The sequence below is a fragment of the Thalassophryne amazonica genome, chromosome 18 (assembly GCF_902500255.1).
Source record: "Thalassophryne amazonica chromosome 18, fThaAma1.1, whole genome shotgun sequence".
Classification (NCBI taxonomy): Eukaryota; Metazoa; Chordata; class Actinopteri; order Batrachoidiformes; family Batrachoididae; genus Thalassophryne; species Thalassophryne amazonica.
Genome location: NC_047120.1, coordinates 46829136 through 46849486, shown reverse-complemented (window position 1 = coordinate 46849486; position 20351 = coordinate 46829136). Strand labels below are relative to the sequence as shown.

The following is a 20351-nucleotide window of genomic DNA, read 5'->3' as shown; positions in this document are numbered from 1 at the left end:
ATAATTGAAATTCAGTTTTTAGAGACACATATTTCTGCACACAGATACTGCAAATATATCTTTATGGTGATAAGATTATACGGAGCCCCGGACAATTTATTGTTTGTCGGTATGTTTCACGCTGCACGAAAGAACCGTGGACACTCCTTACCAGCAGGTGGCTGTATGACTCCACGCCAGCCGCCGTTACACACAAGTAGAAGAAGGTGATAGTTGCGGGAAACTGAAGCTAATGTTTGCTATGTTGAGCTAATGACAGCAAAAAAGATCAAGGTATTTGTGTAAAAATTAATATTTTTCTTTCAGCCTGTAGTGTTTTTAAACTGTGCTTTACGGTTTGAGCCAAGTGTGTGACTGACAGTGTATTTTTGTCGATTGCTTCATTATGAAAAAAGTTAAGTTAGTTGTGCAACCTTCCAAACAAATCACAATGGCTAGCCAATCTAGTTTTAGCACTGACTTTAAGTTGACTGTCAAGAGTTTCAGTGCAATTGAGTTTGTTAGAGCTACTCACAGGATGCTTCTGATACAAAGTTACAACTTTATAATAATTAATGATTTACTGTCAGTAAGTCGTTTAAATTGCGTGGTAGTGTCGAGTTCACATTATAAATATGGGAACACTTGTCAGAGCACTTATCTAAAGTTATCTGCAAAGTTTGATCGAAAGATTAGGTGTTCTTAAGATATCTTTCTAACATAGAAACGTGGCTGCACAGAGACCAAAACAATCACAAGAATCCCTATATTTAAGAAGTGGGAACCCAAAAATATTTAGAATTATGTCTTGATGAATTTATGTAAATGATTAATGGTTAAAGGTAGCTGCTATTAAAATATTGCTTGTGCAATCAATTAATTGCCTTAACCATGCTTGTAATCCAGAATTTTAATTACAGAATTTGAAATTTGTTCATAAATAAATGCAGATGTTATCACTTGCCTTAAATTGAGATGGTCCTGGGTTCAAATCTTGTTAATTTATGTTTGGAGTTTGCATGTTTTCTCCATGTTTCCATGGGTTCCTTCTGGGTCCTCTGGCTTCCTCCCACTTGCAAAGACATGCAGCTTAGGTGAATTGTAAACTATGAAATTGATTATAGGCATGGATGAGAGTTTGAATGAGTTTGCAATAGACTGAAGGTCTGCCCAAGGTGTGCCCCACATTTTGACCAGTGATCACTGGGATAGGTTCCAGCTCCCCGTGAACCTTAACAGGAATGAATAAATGCAAATGAACCAATTGTGTATATTCAGAATATGGAGTAAAATGACCAAAGTTACAGAACAGCATCCTAAAACAGCTTTCATAATGTATAGTGGAAAAAATACATACATAAAATGTATGTACAACCCAGTTATTACCAAACTGAGATATTAGCATTCAACTTGGCTGTGAAAGTGGCATCATGTTGAGAGCCTTTGTGTCTCTGATAATTATTCCATGTAGTTTTTTGAGAACACCATGAAACCACCAATGGCCACCGATGTTAAAAAGGGGATTGCAGTTCTGTGGGAGACTCTGCAGTGCCCTATATGGTGAGCAGTATTTCAACAGAAAATGAGTCTGAAACTCCTTTTTAAATTGAAGTGATATGTTAATTTTTTTTTTTTTTTACTTTCTTTCACACATACGGTAGTTTGGATTTAATGACTGTACCAGTGTCGACTAAATGTGACCACCAGTTTTGCAAGTATGTATCATAACGTCTCACAGTTTAAGTTCAGTAATCCTGTTTTCAAGAAATAAATTTAAAGAAATTGTTTACGTGTGATATTTATGTGAAAGTGAATATTTATGTGGATGTGAAAAATAAGTGTGTTTTCCACAAGGTTTTGTATGATGAAAATTTTGGAGAACAACAAACCCAACAAGGCCAACTGTCCAGTTTGTAAAACCAAGATAACGAAAAGGTTTGGTCTAATTAAGAAGATGGCTTTGTAATAATTAATGGACTCTTGACATGTCTTTTATGCTTTGTTCTAATAAAAAATACATAATGTCTGTTTGTATTTGACTTGTGCAGGAGTTTACAGGAGAGCCCTGGATTTCAGAGACTTGTAGTCGGATTGCAAGACATGATCTTGGCATATGAACAAGACACAGGCACAAACTGTAAGACAACATCACTAACTTTATAACGTGACTGTAGAACTGACTTGCATTATATAATCTAACGACAGTATCTTACCTTGTAGACTTCACTGGGATGTATCAACAAAGAAAACGCAAAATGTAAGAAAGCTGATCAATTCAAATTAAACATGTATTCTGGCATTAATTTAACTAAACATCTGTGCTAATTTAATATTGTTCCATTGCATTTTGAATTCACATTGTCATGTTTACAGTATCACAGATGCTGAGGGTACAAAACGTCCTCATATGTCAACTGGCGATACACCTATTTCTGATTGTGACAACAAGGACAGTAATGATCCTCCAAAGTCCCAATCATCAACCATTGCTGGTGAAGTGACCTTCTGATATCAGATTAACACGTTCTCATTAAATAAGTTATCAGAATTAATTTATTTGAAAACTATTTTTATACCATTATGGCATTATTACTTATCAACCCCCCCCCCCCCCCCCCCCCAAAAAAAAAACATAGTCTAAACAAAAGTCATATTTACTTATATTACTGTTGTCGAGTTCTGTCAGAGATGTGGTCTAAAGTAGATATACTATTAAAAAAAAAGCACATCAAATTTGGATGGGTTTTATTTTATTGCTGGCCTGCTTTGGGATGCCTTGCTGTCAGAAAGTATTTGTCAATAGTAAAACTTTTTCTTTCCCCTTCGTGTCTCTGTTCTCCAGCAAATAGAATTTGACAGTTAATATGAATATATTCACATCTGTCCCTGCTCAGTATTCTTGAGGAACGACATAAAGATTTCCTCCTTCCCTTAACTCACAATTCTGCCGATGCAAGCACACTGTAACTTCCTACCAATAGAATCAAGACATTGTTGAACTGGACATGCTTTTGTTTATCAAAGTAGGTAACAGATCACTAAGGATGAGAATCTGAAAAGCAATTGTTCTTGATTGTTTATAAATGGTGATCCAGTTCTCTGGAATACTTTAAATTTTCTTTAAGATAATACTTAGCTAATCCATAATTTGCTATTTAAAAACTTTGCTGTGTAATGAAATCATAAATATTTCTTTTTCTCTCATACTTTCTATTAGCAAAACATGGATTTGCAAGACTCATGGGGCTCGACGACTCGAATCAACTGACTGTGGAAAATGAAGGAGTTGATAGTGGCCTTGGGGAGCCACCTCCAACTTCAGAAAAGAAAGTGCAGAGCCCAATAAATATTTTAGATCTCACAGATATGTCAGACGTTGTGGAAGGAGCAACATCAAAACACAATACTAGGTCAAAAATTGGAGTTGTCCAGTGTGAGAATGCCTGTGACACAAATGTGGAATGTCAAATTTTAACAAAGTCCTCAAGGAAGAAGAAAAAAAGGGATTTGATATCTGACCAGATTACTGTCCAGAAACAGAAGAAAAGTTTAGAGAAAGTTGCCGAGTGGCTCATGAAAGTTCCAGTTGAGTCAGATCTGGAGTTGGAGAAAATCACTGAGGATAACTTTGGCTCAAATGATGCTGACAGCTGTTCTTCCTCTTCAACAGTAGTTATGAAGAATATTAGTGATGTCCTTCCAAAGAGAGAGGAACGTGCTAAAGCCCTTGAAAACCAGGTTTTTGGGGCCGTCTATAAACGAGAGCGAAAAGGCAACCAGGCAGGCTCTCCGCCACAAAAGGTTTTTGTCGAATCACCAACCCATTCCGTAATTAACAAGAAACCGATTTCAAAAAGGTCTTCAAGAAGGAGGAAGAACAGCAACAAGCACACCCCTGCTGATTTTCCCAAGAACTCAAACACTGAAGAAGAAAATCAAGGTCGCATGGAAGAAGAGCAGGATTGTATAGAACAAGTAAATGACATCACCAAGGACCTCTTGGAAGTAGCAGAACTGGTGGTTGAGGAGGCTGATGACATCATGGATATCAAAGACAAATGTGTAGAAGAGGTGAATCCGTTGCTGCAGAGTGATGATAACAAAGCTGAAGTTTACTGTCCAGTGTTTGATGTTGGACCACATCATCCAGAAATAAAGTCTGACAAAAGTGCCCAGAACATATTGCAGCAGGTTGACAGTGATTTGCAAGAGCAACTGAAGTTTAATTTGGAAAGCAATGAAATAAAGAAATCTGACAAAAAGAAAACCACAAGTACTTGGCCAGACAAAACCAAGTCTGCCAGAGTGCCAAAGCCTCTTGTTATAGTTGCTGTTCAGAGTGGAGAATGCAGTCCAGTGGGTGCGCCAAAGCCTAAATCTACACCCGAAGAAGTGCAAGTCCACATTGAGAATTACCCTAGTAGCGAGGACAGAGAAACCCCTCTCAGGAGGAGCGCAAGGAGAAGTAGAAGACTTCAGCTGTTCACTCAGGAGGTTCAAGAAGGTCATAAAAGGACATGTGCTTCAACAAAATTGAAAAGCAGTATGCCCGATAAAGACAGCAGTGTAGCACAAGAGTTTGAGCAAGTTAAAGACTGTATGTTAAATAATGTTTCATTTAAAAATGGGCAAACGCTCAAGCTGGCTAAAAGAAATGGATGTATTTGTCATGAATCTATAGGAGGAATCGATCAAATTGAGTCTGACAGAACAACAGAAGCACCTACAACTGTAGAAGAGGAGCCCATTGCTGAAGTTCCAAATCCACAAACACTTTTGGAAGGTAGTGCTGCATGTTATGTGCCCATCGTCCCGAGTTCTACAAGTCCAGCCCAAGCAGCTACAGCCGAGGAAGTGCCTGGAACTGTCTCTTCTGATCCTTTTCAAAATAATAAATTTGAGAATGAGCTGGAATCCTCATTGTGTGCAACTAAATGTGCCAGAACAGAAAATGAGGAGGACAAGAATGACAGTGAGACAGACATCGAACAACTGCTGAAGAGTTTCAAAGCCACTAAAAGGAAGTCTTTCCATCTTTTTGGGTCAAATGTGAAAAGTGGCTGTAATTTAGATAGTGAAGATGGTCACTGTACTGAAACAGAGGAGAACCATGATGCTGGTAGTGGACCTGAATCTACAGAAAATCAGATGCTTACAAATGCAAATAAGTCTGAGATTATTTGCCAAGATGTTTTGAAAATCAATGACAGCTCATCTTGTAGTGATTTGATCCCACCTTCTAACTCACCTTTCAGTTATCACATGTTAAAACAAAATCTGGAAATGACATCAAAAAGAAAAGCAATTGACAAAGTAGGTCAAGTGGTAATAGAAGGCTCAATGCCCACTGCCAGTTGTGCAGTACAGGATAGTTCTGCTCATGTTAATAATAGTGGTAATAGTACCCTCAGCCCAAATAAAGTGTCAGAATTTGAAATGGAGAGTCCTCAACTTTCTGTTGTGCCTCAAGTAGTTGATTCTGGGATTCGCTTCACAGCTATAGATTTGGCCAAAGATGTGGAATGTGAGGAGAAACTACAGAAGATACCTTTAAAGTGTTCCGATGTCACAGAGAGTCAACGGGATTGTCCCAAAAATGATTCAGACAAACTACAGGAAGGACAGATACAGGACAATGGGTCAGGTAACACGGGTGAACATATGTCAAATGCAGAATCCTCTTTAACACCAGATCTCCAAATAATTCAAGATGCAAAGACAAACAGTTGTGCAAGTGTGGAGCTGTTTGCCAAGTCGATTATCAAGCACAACCCAAGGAAGAGAAAGGCTCAGAAGTTGGCATCTTCATCTGAATCTGACAGCAGTGGAGTTAAGGAGAAATTTCCAACTTTAACTCAAATTTTTGGAATTGCAACTTGTCGTCCTGCAAGTGAGGATCGCTGTGTTCAGGATCCTGGAGGCACCAGTGAGGCTAATACATGTGAGGATGGTGTTGCACCAGAACAGTTGACCCATCCACTTGCATGTCCCAGCCCTGAGTGTGCTGATGCTGATTCCAGCCAAGCATCTGTAGACCTGTTCGGCACACCAGAGGAATGTAAGTTGATTTCAGTGGTGACACCTTTTTTTTAATGCCGTGATTTCAGTAGGGTTGGATAGACTAATAAAAGTCAGTTGTCTAGTTGGGTACCCCTAATTGTTGGTGACTAATCTGCCAATAAATTCATAAGGTCAAGTCTAGAAGTTGACATAGTTAAAAAATGCAAGAGATGCCCTTAAGTGAAGGGAGTGCTGGCTGCTGGTGGATGCTGACCTGTGTTGGTTCATGCTTGATCTCTGTCCTCAGTGAAACAATATCTGCAAAAGTACCATGTCTGTTTGTGATGGCTATGCAGGAATATCGCAACTAGTAGTAGCTGAGAAGCTAGTGTCCGACTAGTCAACTAGAAGAAAATTGGTTGTCTGGTATTAGCTGGTTGTATTTGACTATTCCAATTAGATGTTCCAACCCTAGTTCTCTGTTTGTCAGATTAATGTGCCTGTTGTGTGAACCTGAGAATTTGGACTTGATAAAATTTGGTATATGTATGTTTGAGCAGTGGCAGGGTTCGGTTGTTTTAGCTGAGTTGATAAAGTAATGTCACAAGCTGTGTGCTTCAGGGTAATCTCTTCCCAGTCAGAAGGACAGGTCTACACTTGGAGGTATTTTTTCTGTACAGTCCCCCATTTTTAAAGAACCAAAAGTCATTGAACAGTTGGACAATTGATACGGGTTTTTCGCCTCATAGTGCCATTGATGAGTCTGCAGATTAAAAGATTTCCAGTTGATTTCCAATGCTAAGTAAAAATCCACTGTTAAATTGAAAAATAGGAGTACTAAACTATAATTTTTTTTTCAGAAAGCAATGTGAGACTCGAACCTAGACGTCATGTGTTTTCTTTGTGAGTGTCTCAGAAGCTGTGACTTTTGAAGAAACTGCCAACTCTACAGAGTCTCTGCAGTCACAGCCATTGAAGCTTCAGTATTGTCAAGATGTCAAGTCTAGGAAACTTTAACACACCATGACTATCATTCCATTTACTGTTTTTTTTTAACTGAACTGAATTCTAGAGGATTTGAAGTCATCTCTGGAGCTTTTAACTTCTGATCTGGAATAATATATTCTCAACTGTGAAACAGAACAGCAGTCAGTTGTCCAGTTACTTTTGAAACCTTAAAGCAATGTCACATTCATTTCTTATTTTTTTTCTTAATTTCTACATTGGTCATCTGATTTGGATGTAATTACCCTCAAATCATACTAACAGTCTGCACTATGGGGGGATTCTAATCAGTAATAGTGAAAATAATTTTTTTCAATGTACAGATATGTAAAGAAGAACCTTACAGTGCAGTATTTGCAGTAATTATTTACCATGCGCTTCACTCCTGATATTCTTAAACATGATGATGGTTGTGCACGGTTTTTAAAAATTTTTTGATCTGTAATCAGATCACGTTCTGCTTTATTCCCCACTGTGTAACTGTGTCTTAACAGTGTGTGAAAATTAACTTATAGCAGCATTCAGACAGTTTGATGATTTCTTTTCTGCAGGTGATGCCCAAGTAAATGAAACTGGTGTTTCCATGGAGTCATCACAGTTCTCAAGTGAGGTTCTTGTTACACAGGTAAATGTGACTGTTGTTGATTTTATTTGTGTCACTGCCAATGAGCACCTGTTTCCAATCCAAACCAAAAAATGCTACTTTCAGAGTTTAAACAGTCTGGTTCTTATCAAATAAAAACTTTAGATGTGTCCATCTTTTTCTTTTTCTTTTTTTAATAGTAATGTACTGTCACATTATGCCCTGTGGAGGGCAGTCGCTACACTTTTTTGTCTGAACTGTCAGTTCCTGGATGACGGACTACCCATCTGAGTAAAAAATGTCCCCCTCAGCAGCTTTCTAAATTGCATTTCATTTACGTTCGAAGAAATGCCGCCTAGGAAATGATTCTTATTTTCCACCTCATCCATCTTCCAGTATTTTCACTTTTATCTGTCTGCTATGTTTGACTGGTAGTTCAAGTTCTACACTCCAGGCTTCCAAGGGGCCCAGGTTTCCACATGTCTGAATGTACTCCTTAGATCTCTGTGTGTTGTGCTTGTGTGTGAAGTTACAATTGCCAGATTTTATTTGGTGGTACTTGATACATTAATCAGTTCACGTGTGAGGATGAAATTCAACCTCCCTATCTGATGAAATGGTGAAATGAGTATGAATTGAATGAGAAGACTTCCTCCTCTGACATTAATTTGTTCAGTCATGCAAACTAGAACACCTTTAGCAAATCACAGGACTGACATTTCTCAAAAACATCTAATGGAATGACTAATTATTTCTCCCCACACACATTTTTTTTACTGTTTATATGCCTTATATTTTATAAATCTACTCTCATACATATGTGTATTCTGCTCAGTAACTGCTGTCTAGTAGATGAAGCACCCAATTTCTTTTGATAATGCCTAACAGACTGAAGGTCTCTGTTCAGTGATGGACAGTTATTGCCTCCTCTGTGAAGGTTATGTTTTCAGTCAATCAATCAATCAATCAATTTTTTTATATAGCGCCAAATCACAACAAACAGTTACCCCAAGGCGCACATGAAAATTCAGTAAGGTATGTCTTCTAGAATATATTCCATTTCTAAGGTAGAACTCTACTAGTGTATACTAAGGTACATCTAAATGTCTAAAAATGGAAGAGTAGAATAAAGTAGAGCCACTTAGGTGCCTGGTCTTGAGAACCAGGGATGGTAGGTTTTTTTTTTTTTATGGGAATCCCAAACTTAGATATTATCTCTTGATATCTATTTAAAAAATCTTTTAAAGTGAAGAACCAATTTGTTATACAGAAACCCTTGTTTAACTAATCTACTAGTAAGTTTATGGTGTCTCATGGAAAAACTTTTGTAATTATCACAGATACGACCCATTCTGAATAATTGGGAGGTATAAACACTGTATGTAGGTTTACTCGGTATGTTACTACTCATATAAGGAAATTTTACAATATGAAAGTTAAAATCATCCTGTTTGTGGAAAACTGCTGTTCTAAACTGTCTATCTATAATGCTCAACTCTATAAGTATGAGAGTTTGTTATTGTTTTCTGTAGTATTTTTAAGCTCTAATGCTGATGGATAAATGTTCATTTCTTTGTCGGTTGGTTGGTTTGGTTGTTTCATAACAGGATTATGCAAAATCTACTGAACCGATTTACTTGAAACTTGATGGAAGAGTGGGGTAGAGGCCAAGGAAGCCATGACTTTTGGAGTCGATCAGTTTAAGGGGTGAATCTAGGAATTTTTATTGTTTGTTTATTTTTGTGTTTCATGGATCCTGTCTTAAATAATTTATGTTTTCACTTTACGTTGGGGGGAAAGTTCCTGGATCTGCCACGTTAAACAGATCTGCTGAAAAAGGAAATGGTTTCTTTTTTGGATCATACCCCACTCTTCCACCAAGTTTCAAGAAAATTGGTTAAGTAGTTTCTTTGTAATCTGCAAACAAACAGATGTGAATGAAAACATAATTTCCTTGGTAAATGTAAAAGAAAAATAAAATATGTAGACATGTGGAGTGCTAAAATATAAGAACAGGTCAGATTTGATTTGTTGGTGGGGGTATCCCCTCTGAGTACCATTCTAATTGTCTCTGTGACTAGACTAAGCAGGCTGTTTTTTTAATGTATCTCTATAATTTGTCAAGAAATGTTGCATTGCTGCATTCATCCTATGAATCTATATGACTCATTGGCAACATGTGCTGATCTGTTTTGTTGTTTCTCCACTTTTAGCAAAAGATAGAAATGCAGAAGGAGCTGGTAAGGCTGGAGAAGTTGATGGCTCTGGTGTCGGAAGTGCTTCAAGAGAAAGAGGGCATGCCTTCAAAAAATGCACCTTTGGAAATTTGTGAAAGCAGCAAAACCACAGGTGGGTAGATAGCAATTTAAAGATAATATTGATGGTCATAACAGTTTGAAATTCACTATTTGAGACTTTACGATGTTCAAATTTAACAAATCTTCTCTAGTGTTAATGAATTGTAGTATGTTTTTGGTCATAACATTTTTACGTACCATAATCCAATTTTCAATTAAACTGTTTTGTGATATGTCTTGCTGTCAGACATACCTTGAGGCATAGTTGATGTTTTCTAACAAACTTATATGTCCCGTCATGGGCCTGAAACTTTAAACTCTTTATTGTTAAACGCATTCATTAGATTACTGACAGTTGACAAGAACGTGATAGTAATGTTTTGTGCCACCAGCCACTGATGCCATCATGCCTCCTCCTTGTGACCAGGGCACAGACCTGAGGTCAGTCAGGTAATTAAAGCCATGTTGTTGGATCACTTGATACACATTTTTAACTGCAACTGATCTAAAAGGCCACAAAAACCGAAGAGCAAAATTAAACTAAACCCCAAGGCCTAAAAGAGGACCTGGCAGTCATTTCTTACACTATAGCCAACTTGAAAATGAAAACAACATTGCTTTTCTGGAAAAAGACAGTTTTTATTTGGTGAATTCATACAGTTACCTAAATGACTTGGAAATGGAGAAACAGAGGCTACATCTCAATATAAGCAGATTATTATGTTTAAGTACTGAAATTTTAGTCCATTAAAATAAAATGGTTCAAACAATAATGGCAAAATAAATTACAGTGAAAAGTGAGCTTACAAGTGACAGAGCTGCAAGTCTGTATCAATGGATGGTGCCCCCTCCCCAAAAAAAAGACTGCTTCTTGAGTTGGTTATAGTTGTTACCCATGAGACCAAATTGGCATAAATCAAACTTCCCCAAATTCCTCCTAGCTTGTAGTGAAAGCAGAAGATTAGGACCTGCCAATTTTAAGTTTGCACTATGATGCGTCATCACAGTTCCTACTTTAGATCCTGGACCTGGTTTCATAAAGAAGTCTAATCTTTTAGTCTACTAAGCTTACTTACTCCACCAAGGTTAGTTGCCCAACATTATCCATCTAATCTCTGTTTCGCATCGACGGCTAAACTTGTAGATTGGCCATTTTACACTAGTCAATCATTTTCATGGTCATAGCGGCCTCGTGAGTGCCATTGCTAAGAAAGGCCTCCAATGTGTGACAGTTTTGTTTACTTCCGGGTTAGTCCGTCTTCTACAAACATGGCTGTCAGCCGCAGTAGAGGAGAAGTGCTCCCAACCTCGGCATCTGCAAACATCTCCAATGGATTATTCTGGTCCCAGAACACCCTCTCCTGCCACAAGTCATTCCTTCCTTCCTCCTCCATCAAGTGGTGGTATATGATAGTTGCTTTTTTGAGGTAAGACACTGAAGTTTTATTGAATAAAATAAGATTAGCCTCCTCTGTACCAGGCTAAAAACTTCAGTCGGCTAATGCGAAACTTTAGCCGACTAAGCACTTTGTGCAATGACGTCAAAAAATTAGTCAACTAAGTAAATTTAGTTTAGTAAACAAGATTAGACTGCTTAATGAAACCGGGCCCTAGTATTTTAATGTTGGGAACAAGAACCACATATTTGTTGTTCAGCACCACTTCATGTTTGTTCAGAATGCTTAAACAGTGCCAAAGTTACGTTTATGAACCAGATCAGAGCCTGCCCTGTTTTGATGGAAATGCCTGAAGTGAATTGAAAAACATTTATTGTCACACCTGATAGACAGTAATAATTGCATTGAAACGGTAACTGCCTCACCTCTTTGCATTTCTTTCCTCAGAGGGTTGTATGCATTGTTAATACTTTTTAAATGGAGCTATATTTCAGCAATATGGCCATATTAAGCTCTACAATAACTCAAGCAAGTGGCATATAATTGGTCTTTTACAGTCCATAGCAGATTGAGAAGTTGGCGATTGTCTCTGTGTTGCTAGTTTTGTTCTCAGAGGGTGATGCATCTCGAGAGGACAGGCGGATAGTCTCGCTAATGAAACCAGAATCTGCTTATGCTGTGGAGAATAAAAAAGTCATTACTGACAGCATCTTATATGTCATTTAGAGCACTTAAAGGGAAACTTGTGTTGCCACAGTAATTTATCTCTTCCGCTTGAGTGCACCCCCCTAACCTCTTGTCTTGCACAATTCTAAGTGCTGTCCTCCAGAGAGAGAGAGATGGGGGGGAGGGGGGGAGTGTAAAAACAAGAAGATGCTAACTTGCTTACAAAATATTAAAAACAGGTTCCACTGAGTTCACTGGTGTAATTGGGAAGAATGGTTGGGAAACAAGTTTTCATGATAGGATTATTACTGAATGTGGGTACATTGTGAGTATTACTGTCTAGGCTTTTTGCTGCAGGGAATTTTAAGCGCAGAAATAAGACTGTCACAGATATGCTCTTAATATCTCTATCAGTGCTTCGTCAGTTGATGATCCTTCATGTGCCACTTAAGCATATTTCCCTTCAGTGTCCCACAAAGGTTAGTACAGTTTATGAATCTGTTTTGCAGAAACTCTGTTCATGGTGTAAGTCGAGATCCCAGCACGGATGATGATGAAAAGGTCGTCCAGCATGGTGGCATTGAAGCGAAGGAGGGTAAGACCACTGCCATGGATCAAATGGCATGACTAAATCAAAAAGATAAATCGGCAAAATAAAAGCGCTATAGGAGCAGGCCAGTCATTCTCTGCATCAGCAACTTTCCTAAGGCATTCCCAAGCCAAGCTGTATAATAAAGTCCTTCCAACGTGTACAGAAACTGCTGTAGGAATCCTCATCCACAGAATCCTGTTATGCAAACAAATCTATTTTTACCACATGAAATACTTCAGCACACTTTCTGTCACTGACAGAAGAACAGAGAGTTGTCTTTGAGCTCCTGAGGGATCATGAAGTTCCTTGTATTGCTACATGAGCTCTTTCATCCCACTAACAAATCTGATTTCCCCTGCTTCTACCTCTAAGCTTATTCTTTCAGTCAAATCATTCATGGATCAGAATAAGGAAAACTGCTGTATTATACATTACCAGTGACCATTAGACATTAACATTATTATGTTGACTGATGTTTTTTATGTCAGTTTTTAATCATTTTAATTTGGGGTAAAAATGACAACTGAGAACATGTTCAAAAACAATGATGTGTAGTGTTGATTTCTGAATGCAGAAAGATCAAATTCAAATTTTTAACTAGTCGTGCTTCACGGCTGACACCTCTTCCATTACGTTTAACTAATTTCGGGGTCAACGACCCTGCGCCCTGCATGGTTTCCATATCTCCCTATTGCAAACCCAGCTGATTAGTTAAGCCTGAACCATCCCCCTCCCCAGCTCCTGAATGGCTGAGCACACCTGACTTAGTTAATTAGCAGTGGGTGGAGCAGGGAGAGTTGGAAAACAGGCAGGCCAGAACACCTCAAGGACCAGATTTGGTGACCCCTAATCTAATATCCTTGCAACTGATCTTCTCAGTTGATACTTTAGTCCTGATCATCTGTGAAATCTCCTGCAGAGGCCAACAGTAGCAATGAAAACCTGCACTGTCTAGACCTTTCATGCCCAACCTAGCAATAGATAGAGGGGTCTAATAGTATCTCTTATTTCTTCCAGAAATCTGTTTCTATAACCGATGGAATTCTGTCAAATTTGTTTGAATTTTTATTATTATTATTATTATTATTGCTTTTTTGTTGTCTTTACAGATGGGAAACTTTCTTTACACACTGACTTGGATGTAAGAGACACTGAAGTCTCCAAGACAGTCAGTTCAACTGCCAAGGCCAAAACCCTGACTGGTTTCGAGTCGTTATCAGATGAGCAAGAAGACAAGGAAAATAAAGTGAAACTTCCCAACACATCCTTGGTACAGTGTCCTCCGAGAGACAGGACTAACGCCAATATGGTGTTTGTTTCATCTGGATTAGGACCAAGAGAACAGGTGCAGTCACAAAGTACAACCTTATTACCTAATGTTGAGCAGGGGGATGTTTTTGTTTTCATTAAATTTTACCAATCACATTAATCAGTAAAGTAACTTTGCATACCAGCATCCAACAAACAATCAGATGATGTCTGCTACAGATGATGGTGAAAAGGTTTGCCAAAAGAGTTCGAGCCTCTGTGGTTTCCCAGGTGACAGAAGAGGTGACTCACATCATAATGCACACAGGTATGACATATTCTCCTGGTCACCACCTATGAATCATTTATCAGGATAATGAAGTGATCCACTGGACTTGAATTATTGGTTTCCGGTAAATGAACTTGATATGCAGTAAAGTAGTTGAATTGGTTCTTGAAGTTTCCCTTTAGAATTTTTTTGGTCTTAAATATTTTCTTCGGCAAGAACATTGACATTTCCAGACGTACACATATGTTTAATTTTGCATTTAGTTACAGCTTGTTTTGTGTGCCTTTTCAACCCTTCCTTCGCGATAGCTGTTTCTCCCGCCTACACTCTCATCTAAATTCTGCTTGTTACTAATTACCTTCTCTGATAGATTATTTTTAATTTCAAAGCTCACTGTCTCCAAAGCACCACATTAACTGTCGCCTTTTTAAGTCCTTTTTAATGGCAGCTGTTTCCCTGGCAACGAAAATGTGGGAAGTTTAAACCTCTTGATCTTTTGTGGTCTGTGTTTAGAAAGGAGCAGGTGATGCCCCACCCAATTTGGGGAAAGTAATTTCAAGCCTTTAAGAAGTTTTCTTTTTTTTCTTCAGTTGCATTCCTTTTGTGCTTGTCAAATGTCATCATAATTTTCAGACGGTAGAAGAACTGATCCTGATAATTAACAAGGATTTCAGTCTGTTAAACTGGTTTTAGTCACAGCAGAATTGTTGGGTCCTGTTTAAACCGCTAATTTAGGATCGCAGAGCACTTTGTCAAACAGCTGCACTGAGACACCTCAAAGTTTTTTTGGGGAGGGGGGGGGTTCTGAGCGATCTATGGTCGTGTTTTTTTTTTTTTTTGCGATAAGCACACATGATGCAGCAGGAGCTCAACCAGGGAATTCTGTCTACCTGTCTACAACTGAAGACAGCCGTCAGTATTGTTGATACCCCGTCACACACTGAATGCCAGTCGAATGACAATTCAGGCCACATTTGGGAGATGTCAAGGTGTATTTGCAGGCGTGTTCAGGCACATTCTGGACATTTGGCCAGAAACATGCCAAGCGTCCCTGTGAATGTGATCAGAATGTCACAAATGCTGTTTTGATGCCATCCGATTGTTTAGAATGCAGTCAGACAAGCAATTTGACTGCGGTTCGATTTTTCTCCACTTCGACTGCACCCCAAGTGTTTTAAACATTATCAAAGCATTAGGGGTGGCCGTACAAATTGGGCCGACTGTTTGGACTCTACTCATAATGCTGTCCGATGCCTGCAAATACACCTTGACATCTCCCAAAAGCACTAGTGCTGCTGGAATATATTCTGCAGAACCGCAATCATACGGCTTGTAAGTGCATTCTTAAGAAGGCAGCTGTCTAGGTACTCTTACAGTGTTCCACCTACATTTGAACGGCGTTCGGAGTGCAGTCTGGGTATTTGGACGGCTGTCCTCCACAGTTCTTATTCTTTCCCAGATGTGGCATAAATTTAGTTTTTTCTTTTCTTGACATTCCGCCTGATTTCAGTTTGACTCATGTTCATTCATACTAAGTGTGACAGGGCCCTTTGGTGTGGTCCAGATCATAGCAGCTATGCTATGGTCACTATTTAAGACCAACTGAATTTCAGTTGGTGTTTTTTTGTTTTTGTTTGAGACACAGCTGTCTGCCATGCTTAGTCTGTATTCTTAGAGAAAAACTAAATCATTACCAGAAAGGAAGAATTGTAGTGCCCCTTACCTTTGCATAAGTTGTTAGCGCTCTTTCTATATAGATGGAGAACTTCTGTACATTCAGCCAATCAAATGATTTCATCCAAATCCTAATTTTGCATAAAGCACTAACAACAATCTTCTCTTGTCAACTGAGTTTGTCACTGATTTGCAGCCAAACACCAGTTACTGACCAGGTACTGACACGTCGTGTGTTCCAGCTTGACTGCTTAACTGCAGGAGCAGGTTTGTTAATGAGCCTGTCAGCATTAGCACAGTGAACAGCTTTAAAACATGTTTGCAGGAGTCAGTATCACTCAGTCAAGATGAAAAAAAATTATGTTTTTCATTTGGACGATTACCTAGTGATGTTGGGTGTTGGGTATAGATGGTGTTGATGATGCAGAAACAGAAAAGTTCCTGTTATTCCTCACCTCATCATACACATGTAACAAAGTCTGTTCATGTAGAATGAGAGTAATGATCATGCAAATGGGTGCGTGTTGCAGGTAACAACTGAATGAAGCTGCGACAGGCTAAGGGTTATTATAGTCTAGTCAAGTCTGGGATTATTCTATCGACATTACCAGACGCCTCTGTCCTGCTACCTCATCAATCCGTAAGCGCTTCCCCCATGTCTCTCGATCTTATATTATTTTGGAAATGTTCAAAAAAGATGGTGATGGACAGCAAACTTCATGTTAGCTGCAAGGTTTTTGCCAGCACTCTGTATTGCCGTGTGCATCTTCTCAGTTTGAGCGTACTTGAAATGCATGTGACGTGATCTCTACTGTATTTCTTCATGAGGTATAAGATGAAATGTTGTGTACTGTCACAAAGACAAACGGGAAGGCGTTACATATTTGAACTTTATATCACAAAGCTGCGTGCACAGCACACTCATCCATCACCATATACAGGAGTTTATGAGTGCGCCCCCCCAGGATAGCTCCATAATTCTCATTTGTCTTGGGGTCAAGAGCAATGATGAGCTGTTTGAGACCTTGAACTCTCGCAGGTTGAATATGGTAGCGTCCATGTCTATATACGACTCTCCATATTTGTCCCTGCAGCAGTGACGCTGGGACCACAACCTGTTGCGTTGCTCATGGGCAGACTTATCATAACATCTATGCATTTCTGGGCTTGCATCAAAATAATAATAATAAAAAAAAAAACAGCACAATTAGGATCTTGCATTTATAATCAAAAGCACTTGCAAACTGCTGCCCCATCAACAATTACTACCTGTGGCAATAATGCAATTACATTGCAGTGACAACTGGGGGGGTAGCCCCTGATTTAAAGGCACATGTACTCTTTTTCTTTTATAAAAGCCAGCGTGTCAGTCTGTGAAGTTTGCGTTGAAGAGAAAACAACGCTGAGCCTTTTCTGATGAGTCCAGTGTTTATTAACGAGGATACACAGTAATTTTTATGAGAAGCATACGTAGTGCTGCTCAGTTGGGACATATTTATACTTTGTTTGCATCACATTAAAGACTTAGCGTTGTCCCTCAGAGCACACGGGGGTTCTCGCCTACGCACATTTTCTGTGTATGTGTGCGATGTTTTCAGCTTCTTTGTCATTGTCGTCTGCCTCAACTGGTGTTTTAAATGTGAACAGTCTGCTTCAGATCACCAAGAGTCATTCAGTAAATTCTTCTGGGAGCTGAAAGATGATGCACTTGCAGCACAAATTAATGAAATGTGTCTACACGTGCATAAAATACATGCATTCATGAAACCATGTCTGAAGAATCTATTGTTTTTATCTAAAGCAGCAGTAATAAATGGGTCATTTTTAAGGTGCATGGCTGTCAGGTTGCTCATCAGGACAAAATGTGAAATCCATTGGAAAATCTGAATCTGCCTTTTGTGTGTATTACCTCGTGTATAACTGGAGTTAAAAGTTTTAAATGTGGTTATTCATCCTTTGTCCTCCTTTGTCAGATGAACAGCTGGTATGCGAGCGCACGCTGAAGTACTTCCTTGGCATAGCAGGCAGAAAGTGGGTGGTGAGCTTCCACTGTGAGTCTGACATACCTCATTGTCGAGCTCCTTCACTAATGTGTTTGAAACACTCTAAATGCAAAACAGCATGATGAGAGGGAGGCACATAGGCTGGAACTGAAGGGTTTTTACATCAAATAGTGTTTGTGCCTCGTATAATAAACTTCTAAAATTTTGTTCTTCTTTCCTTCTCGTAGGGATTTCCGAGTGCTTCAAACAAAGACAACTCTTAGATGAGGTATGCTTTGCTTTATGTTTTCTGACTTTGAGCAGTGATCTCCTCTTATATCTCTGTACGTCTCAAAATTGAATTAAGGCCACATGATGAATCTCTCCATGCGGTTCGCAGCGATACCTCATAAATTATTTGCCGTCCATTTGCTTTAGCAATCCCTGCAGCTGTTTCTTTGCCAACCTTCATTTCATACCACCATTAATTAAAAATACTTTTTCTGTCATCTCTGTCAATTATCAGATGAAAACCCAGATTGTGAAATGTGCACTGAAGAGCATGTGACCATCAAAATAAATGTCATTTGAAACAGTCTGGCAGATTATATCCATCTTTGCATCATTGCCCTACCATTGATTTTTGGAGTGAGAAATTGCACCAGGTGTTTCGAAACCAATAGCAACAGCAAAAATGCTGAGTAAGGCTCTAGTCTTAATTTGGTGTGTTTTTCTGCAGAGTCTGTTTGAGGTGCGAGGTGATGTAGTGAACGGGCCCCTTCATCAGGGCCCCATGAGGGCTCGCACCACTGATGACAACAATGTGAGGTCCATTATGTTACCATGTTATACTCTATTTATTTGATCAAATTAGAGTCTAAATGTTAGTCAAGTTTAGAAATCTGACAGTGACATTGCATCATTTTGTTCGCCTCATCTGCACTGAACAGTGTTTTTACACCACAGCTGTTTCAGTTACTGACTAGACCAGCCATTCTCGAATGCAAGAACACTGGGGGCCACTTTGAAACCTGAAAATTGTCTAGGGCCCACCCAAAATGTAATCAATATTTTGATCGAAACAGGAGACTTTCCAAATAGGTATTATGTTAAACGAGGCCAGATAAATGATGAACGCATAATTTAAATCCCGTTGCTTTATTACTTTTATCAACTAACAAGAAGTAGCAGCAATAAACAACGGTATTTTTAAGTTTAAACCTGACAAATTTGAAAATCAAAGGCTTTTTAACGAATTTTTTAATGACTTCTCATGGCCCACCTGCAATACCTTCATGGCTCCCTGATGGGCCATGGCCCACTTTTGGGGAATCACTAGACTAGACCTGAAACTGTTCAGCAGTTAATTTGGCAACACTTTACAATAAGTACACATGAGTTAAGACTTATGTTCTGTCATCATTTATTATATTCATGTTAGTTAATATTTATTACTGTATTACTCTAACTAATGAAGCGTTACACATGTTTAGTAATCATCTATTAAGGGTCTTGAGTATCTTTATTAATTATTAAATAATGCATAAATGAATACCTCAGTTAACAACACTCTTAATAAATGATTATTAAACGCAGTTAAGTCTTAATTCACTGTTAATGCTTATAACTGAATCAATTAATGTACACATATCGTAAAGCCTTACCATTAATTTTCTGGTAGGTGGACAGAAAAATAATCAACTATTGTTAATTAAATAAAACAAAAAGCCAATTCTTGCCTATACATATATATAAACTATTTGGATGTTTATCAGACAAAACAAATAATTTTGTATGATGAAATCTTTATAGACTCAAACAGAAATAATAAGTAGCTTGGATTTTAATTCATTTTTACACCTGATTTTAATTAATATATTTTATGATATCTTAAAATTACATATAAGTATTAGAAGATACGTTTGGATGGATGATGTGAAGAACAAGAAAAACTGACAGGAGGTGTGGCCGCTCACTGAAGCAGCAGTGGAGATCTGCCATTCTGGACATCCTAGCTGGACAGTACTGTGTCTGGACAGACATGGACTAACAACTGATCACTGTGATGCGCATGTGTCTGTTTGTTGTCATCAAGTGGACATAAATAAAAACATATATCACTGTGGCGACGGGCTGCAACGCACGGTGCGCACATGGACAGGCTGCTCCGCAGCGGGCGGTCTGACTGTCACGTCACCCACCTGAGCTCTGTTCCACATGATGTGGTGTCCTGCGGTGCGCTGTCCACAAGACACACGTGTTGGCAGCACATGCGCGCGGGCCGGCAGGACACGCACCAGCAGATGTGGACATGAATGAGATGAGCGAACTGCTTCTCATTTATGTCATTTCATGACTGTGCGTCAGTGACCATGGGTCATCTACAGAAGAACACATGAATCATATTTGTATTGCCTGCTTGATGAGAGGGATTTAATACACTGCGATGTTTTTACATGATGCGTCATTTTATTTTTATTTTTAAATATGCCATGTGCTTCCTGATATGAGGCTGTTTCCAGCACCTGTTACAGGACAGTGATGGTAGCTCACTGGAAAAGTTTCTGACTGGCAAAGCTTTTGGAAGGCGTGGGTTCGAATTCCGTGGGTGACATGTATTTTTTATTTTCCCTTTATTT

General features: G+C 38.8%; 1 protein-coding gene across 2 annotated transcripts in view; it reads left to right on the top strand.

Moving 5' to 3' along the window:
• The first annotated feature begins 118 nt into the window (after positions 1–118).
• Positions 119–20351, top strand: part of LOC117531486 (breast cancer type 1 susceptibility protein-like) — a 42782-nt gene continuing 22549 nt past the window's right edge. Inside the window, exons 1-17 of one of the 2 annotated variants that reach the window (XM_034194601.1) lie at positions 119–273; positions 1451–1539; positions 1641–1694; positions 1834–1914; positions 2028–2116; positions 2200–2236; positions 2353–2471; positions 3197–6037; positions 7536–7609; positions 9781–9916; positions 10257–10305; positions 12437–12522; positions 13629–13864; positions 14008–14095; positions 17704–17781; positions 17961–18001; positions 18452–18535. In XM_034194601.1, the coding sequence (XP_034050492.1) occupies positions 253–273; positions 1451–1539; positions 1641–1694; positions 1834–1914; positions 2028–2116; positions 2200–2236; positions 2353–2471; positions 3197–6037; positions 7536–7609; positions 9781–9916; positions 10257–10305; positions 12437–12522; positions 13629–13864; positions 14008–14095; positions 17704–17781; positions 17961–18001; positions 18452–18535 (4203 nt within the window). In that variant the 5' untranslated portion in view covers positions 119–252. Of the gene's footprint in view, positions 274–1450; positions 1540–1640; positions 1695–1833; positions 1915–2027; positions 2117–2199; positions 2237–2352; positions 2472–3196; positions 6038–7535; positions 7610–9780; positions 9917–10256; positions 10315–12436; positions 12523–13628; positions 13865–14007; positions 14096–17703; positions 17782–17960; positions 18002–18451; positions 18536–20351 lie in introns of both variants that reach the window. The other variant, XM_034194600.1, reaches the window with a different exon arrangement.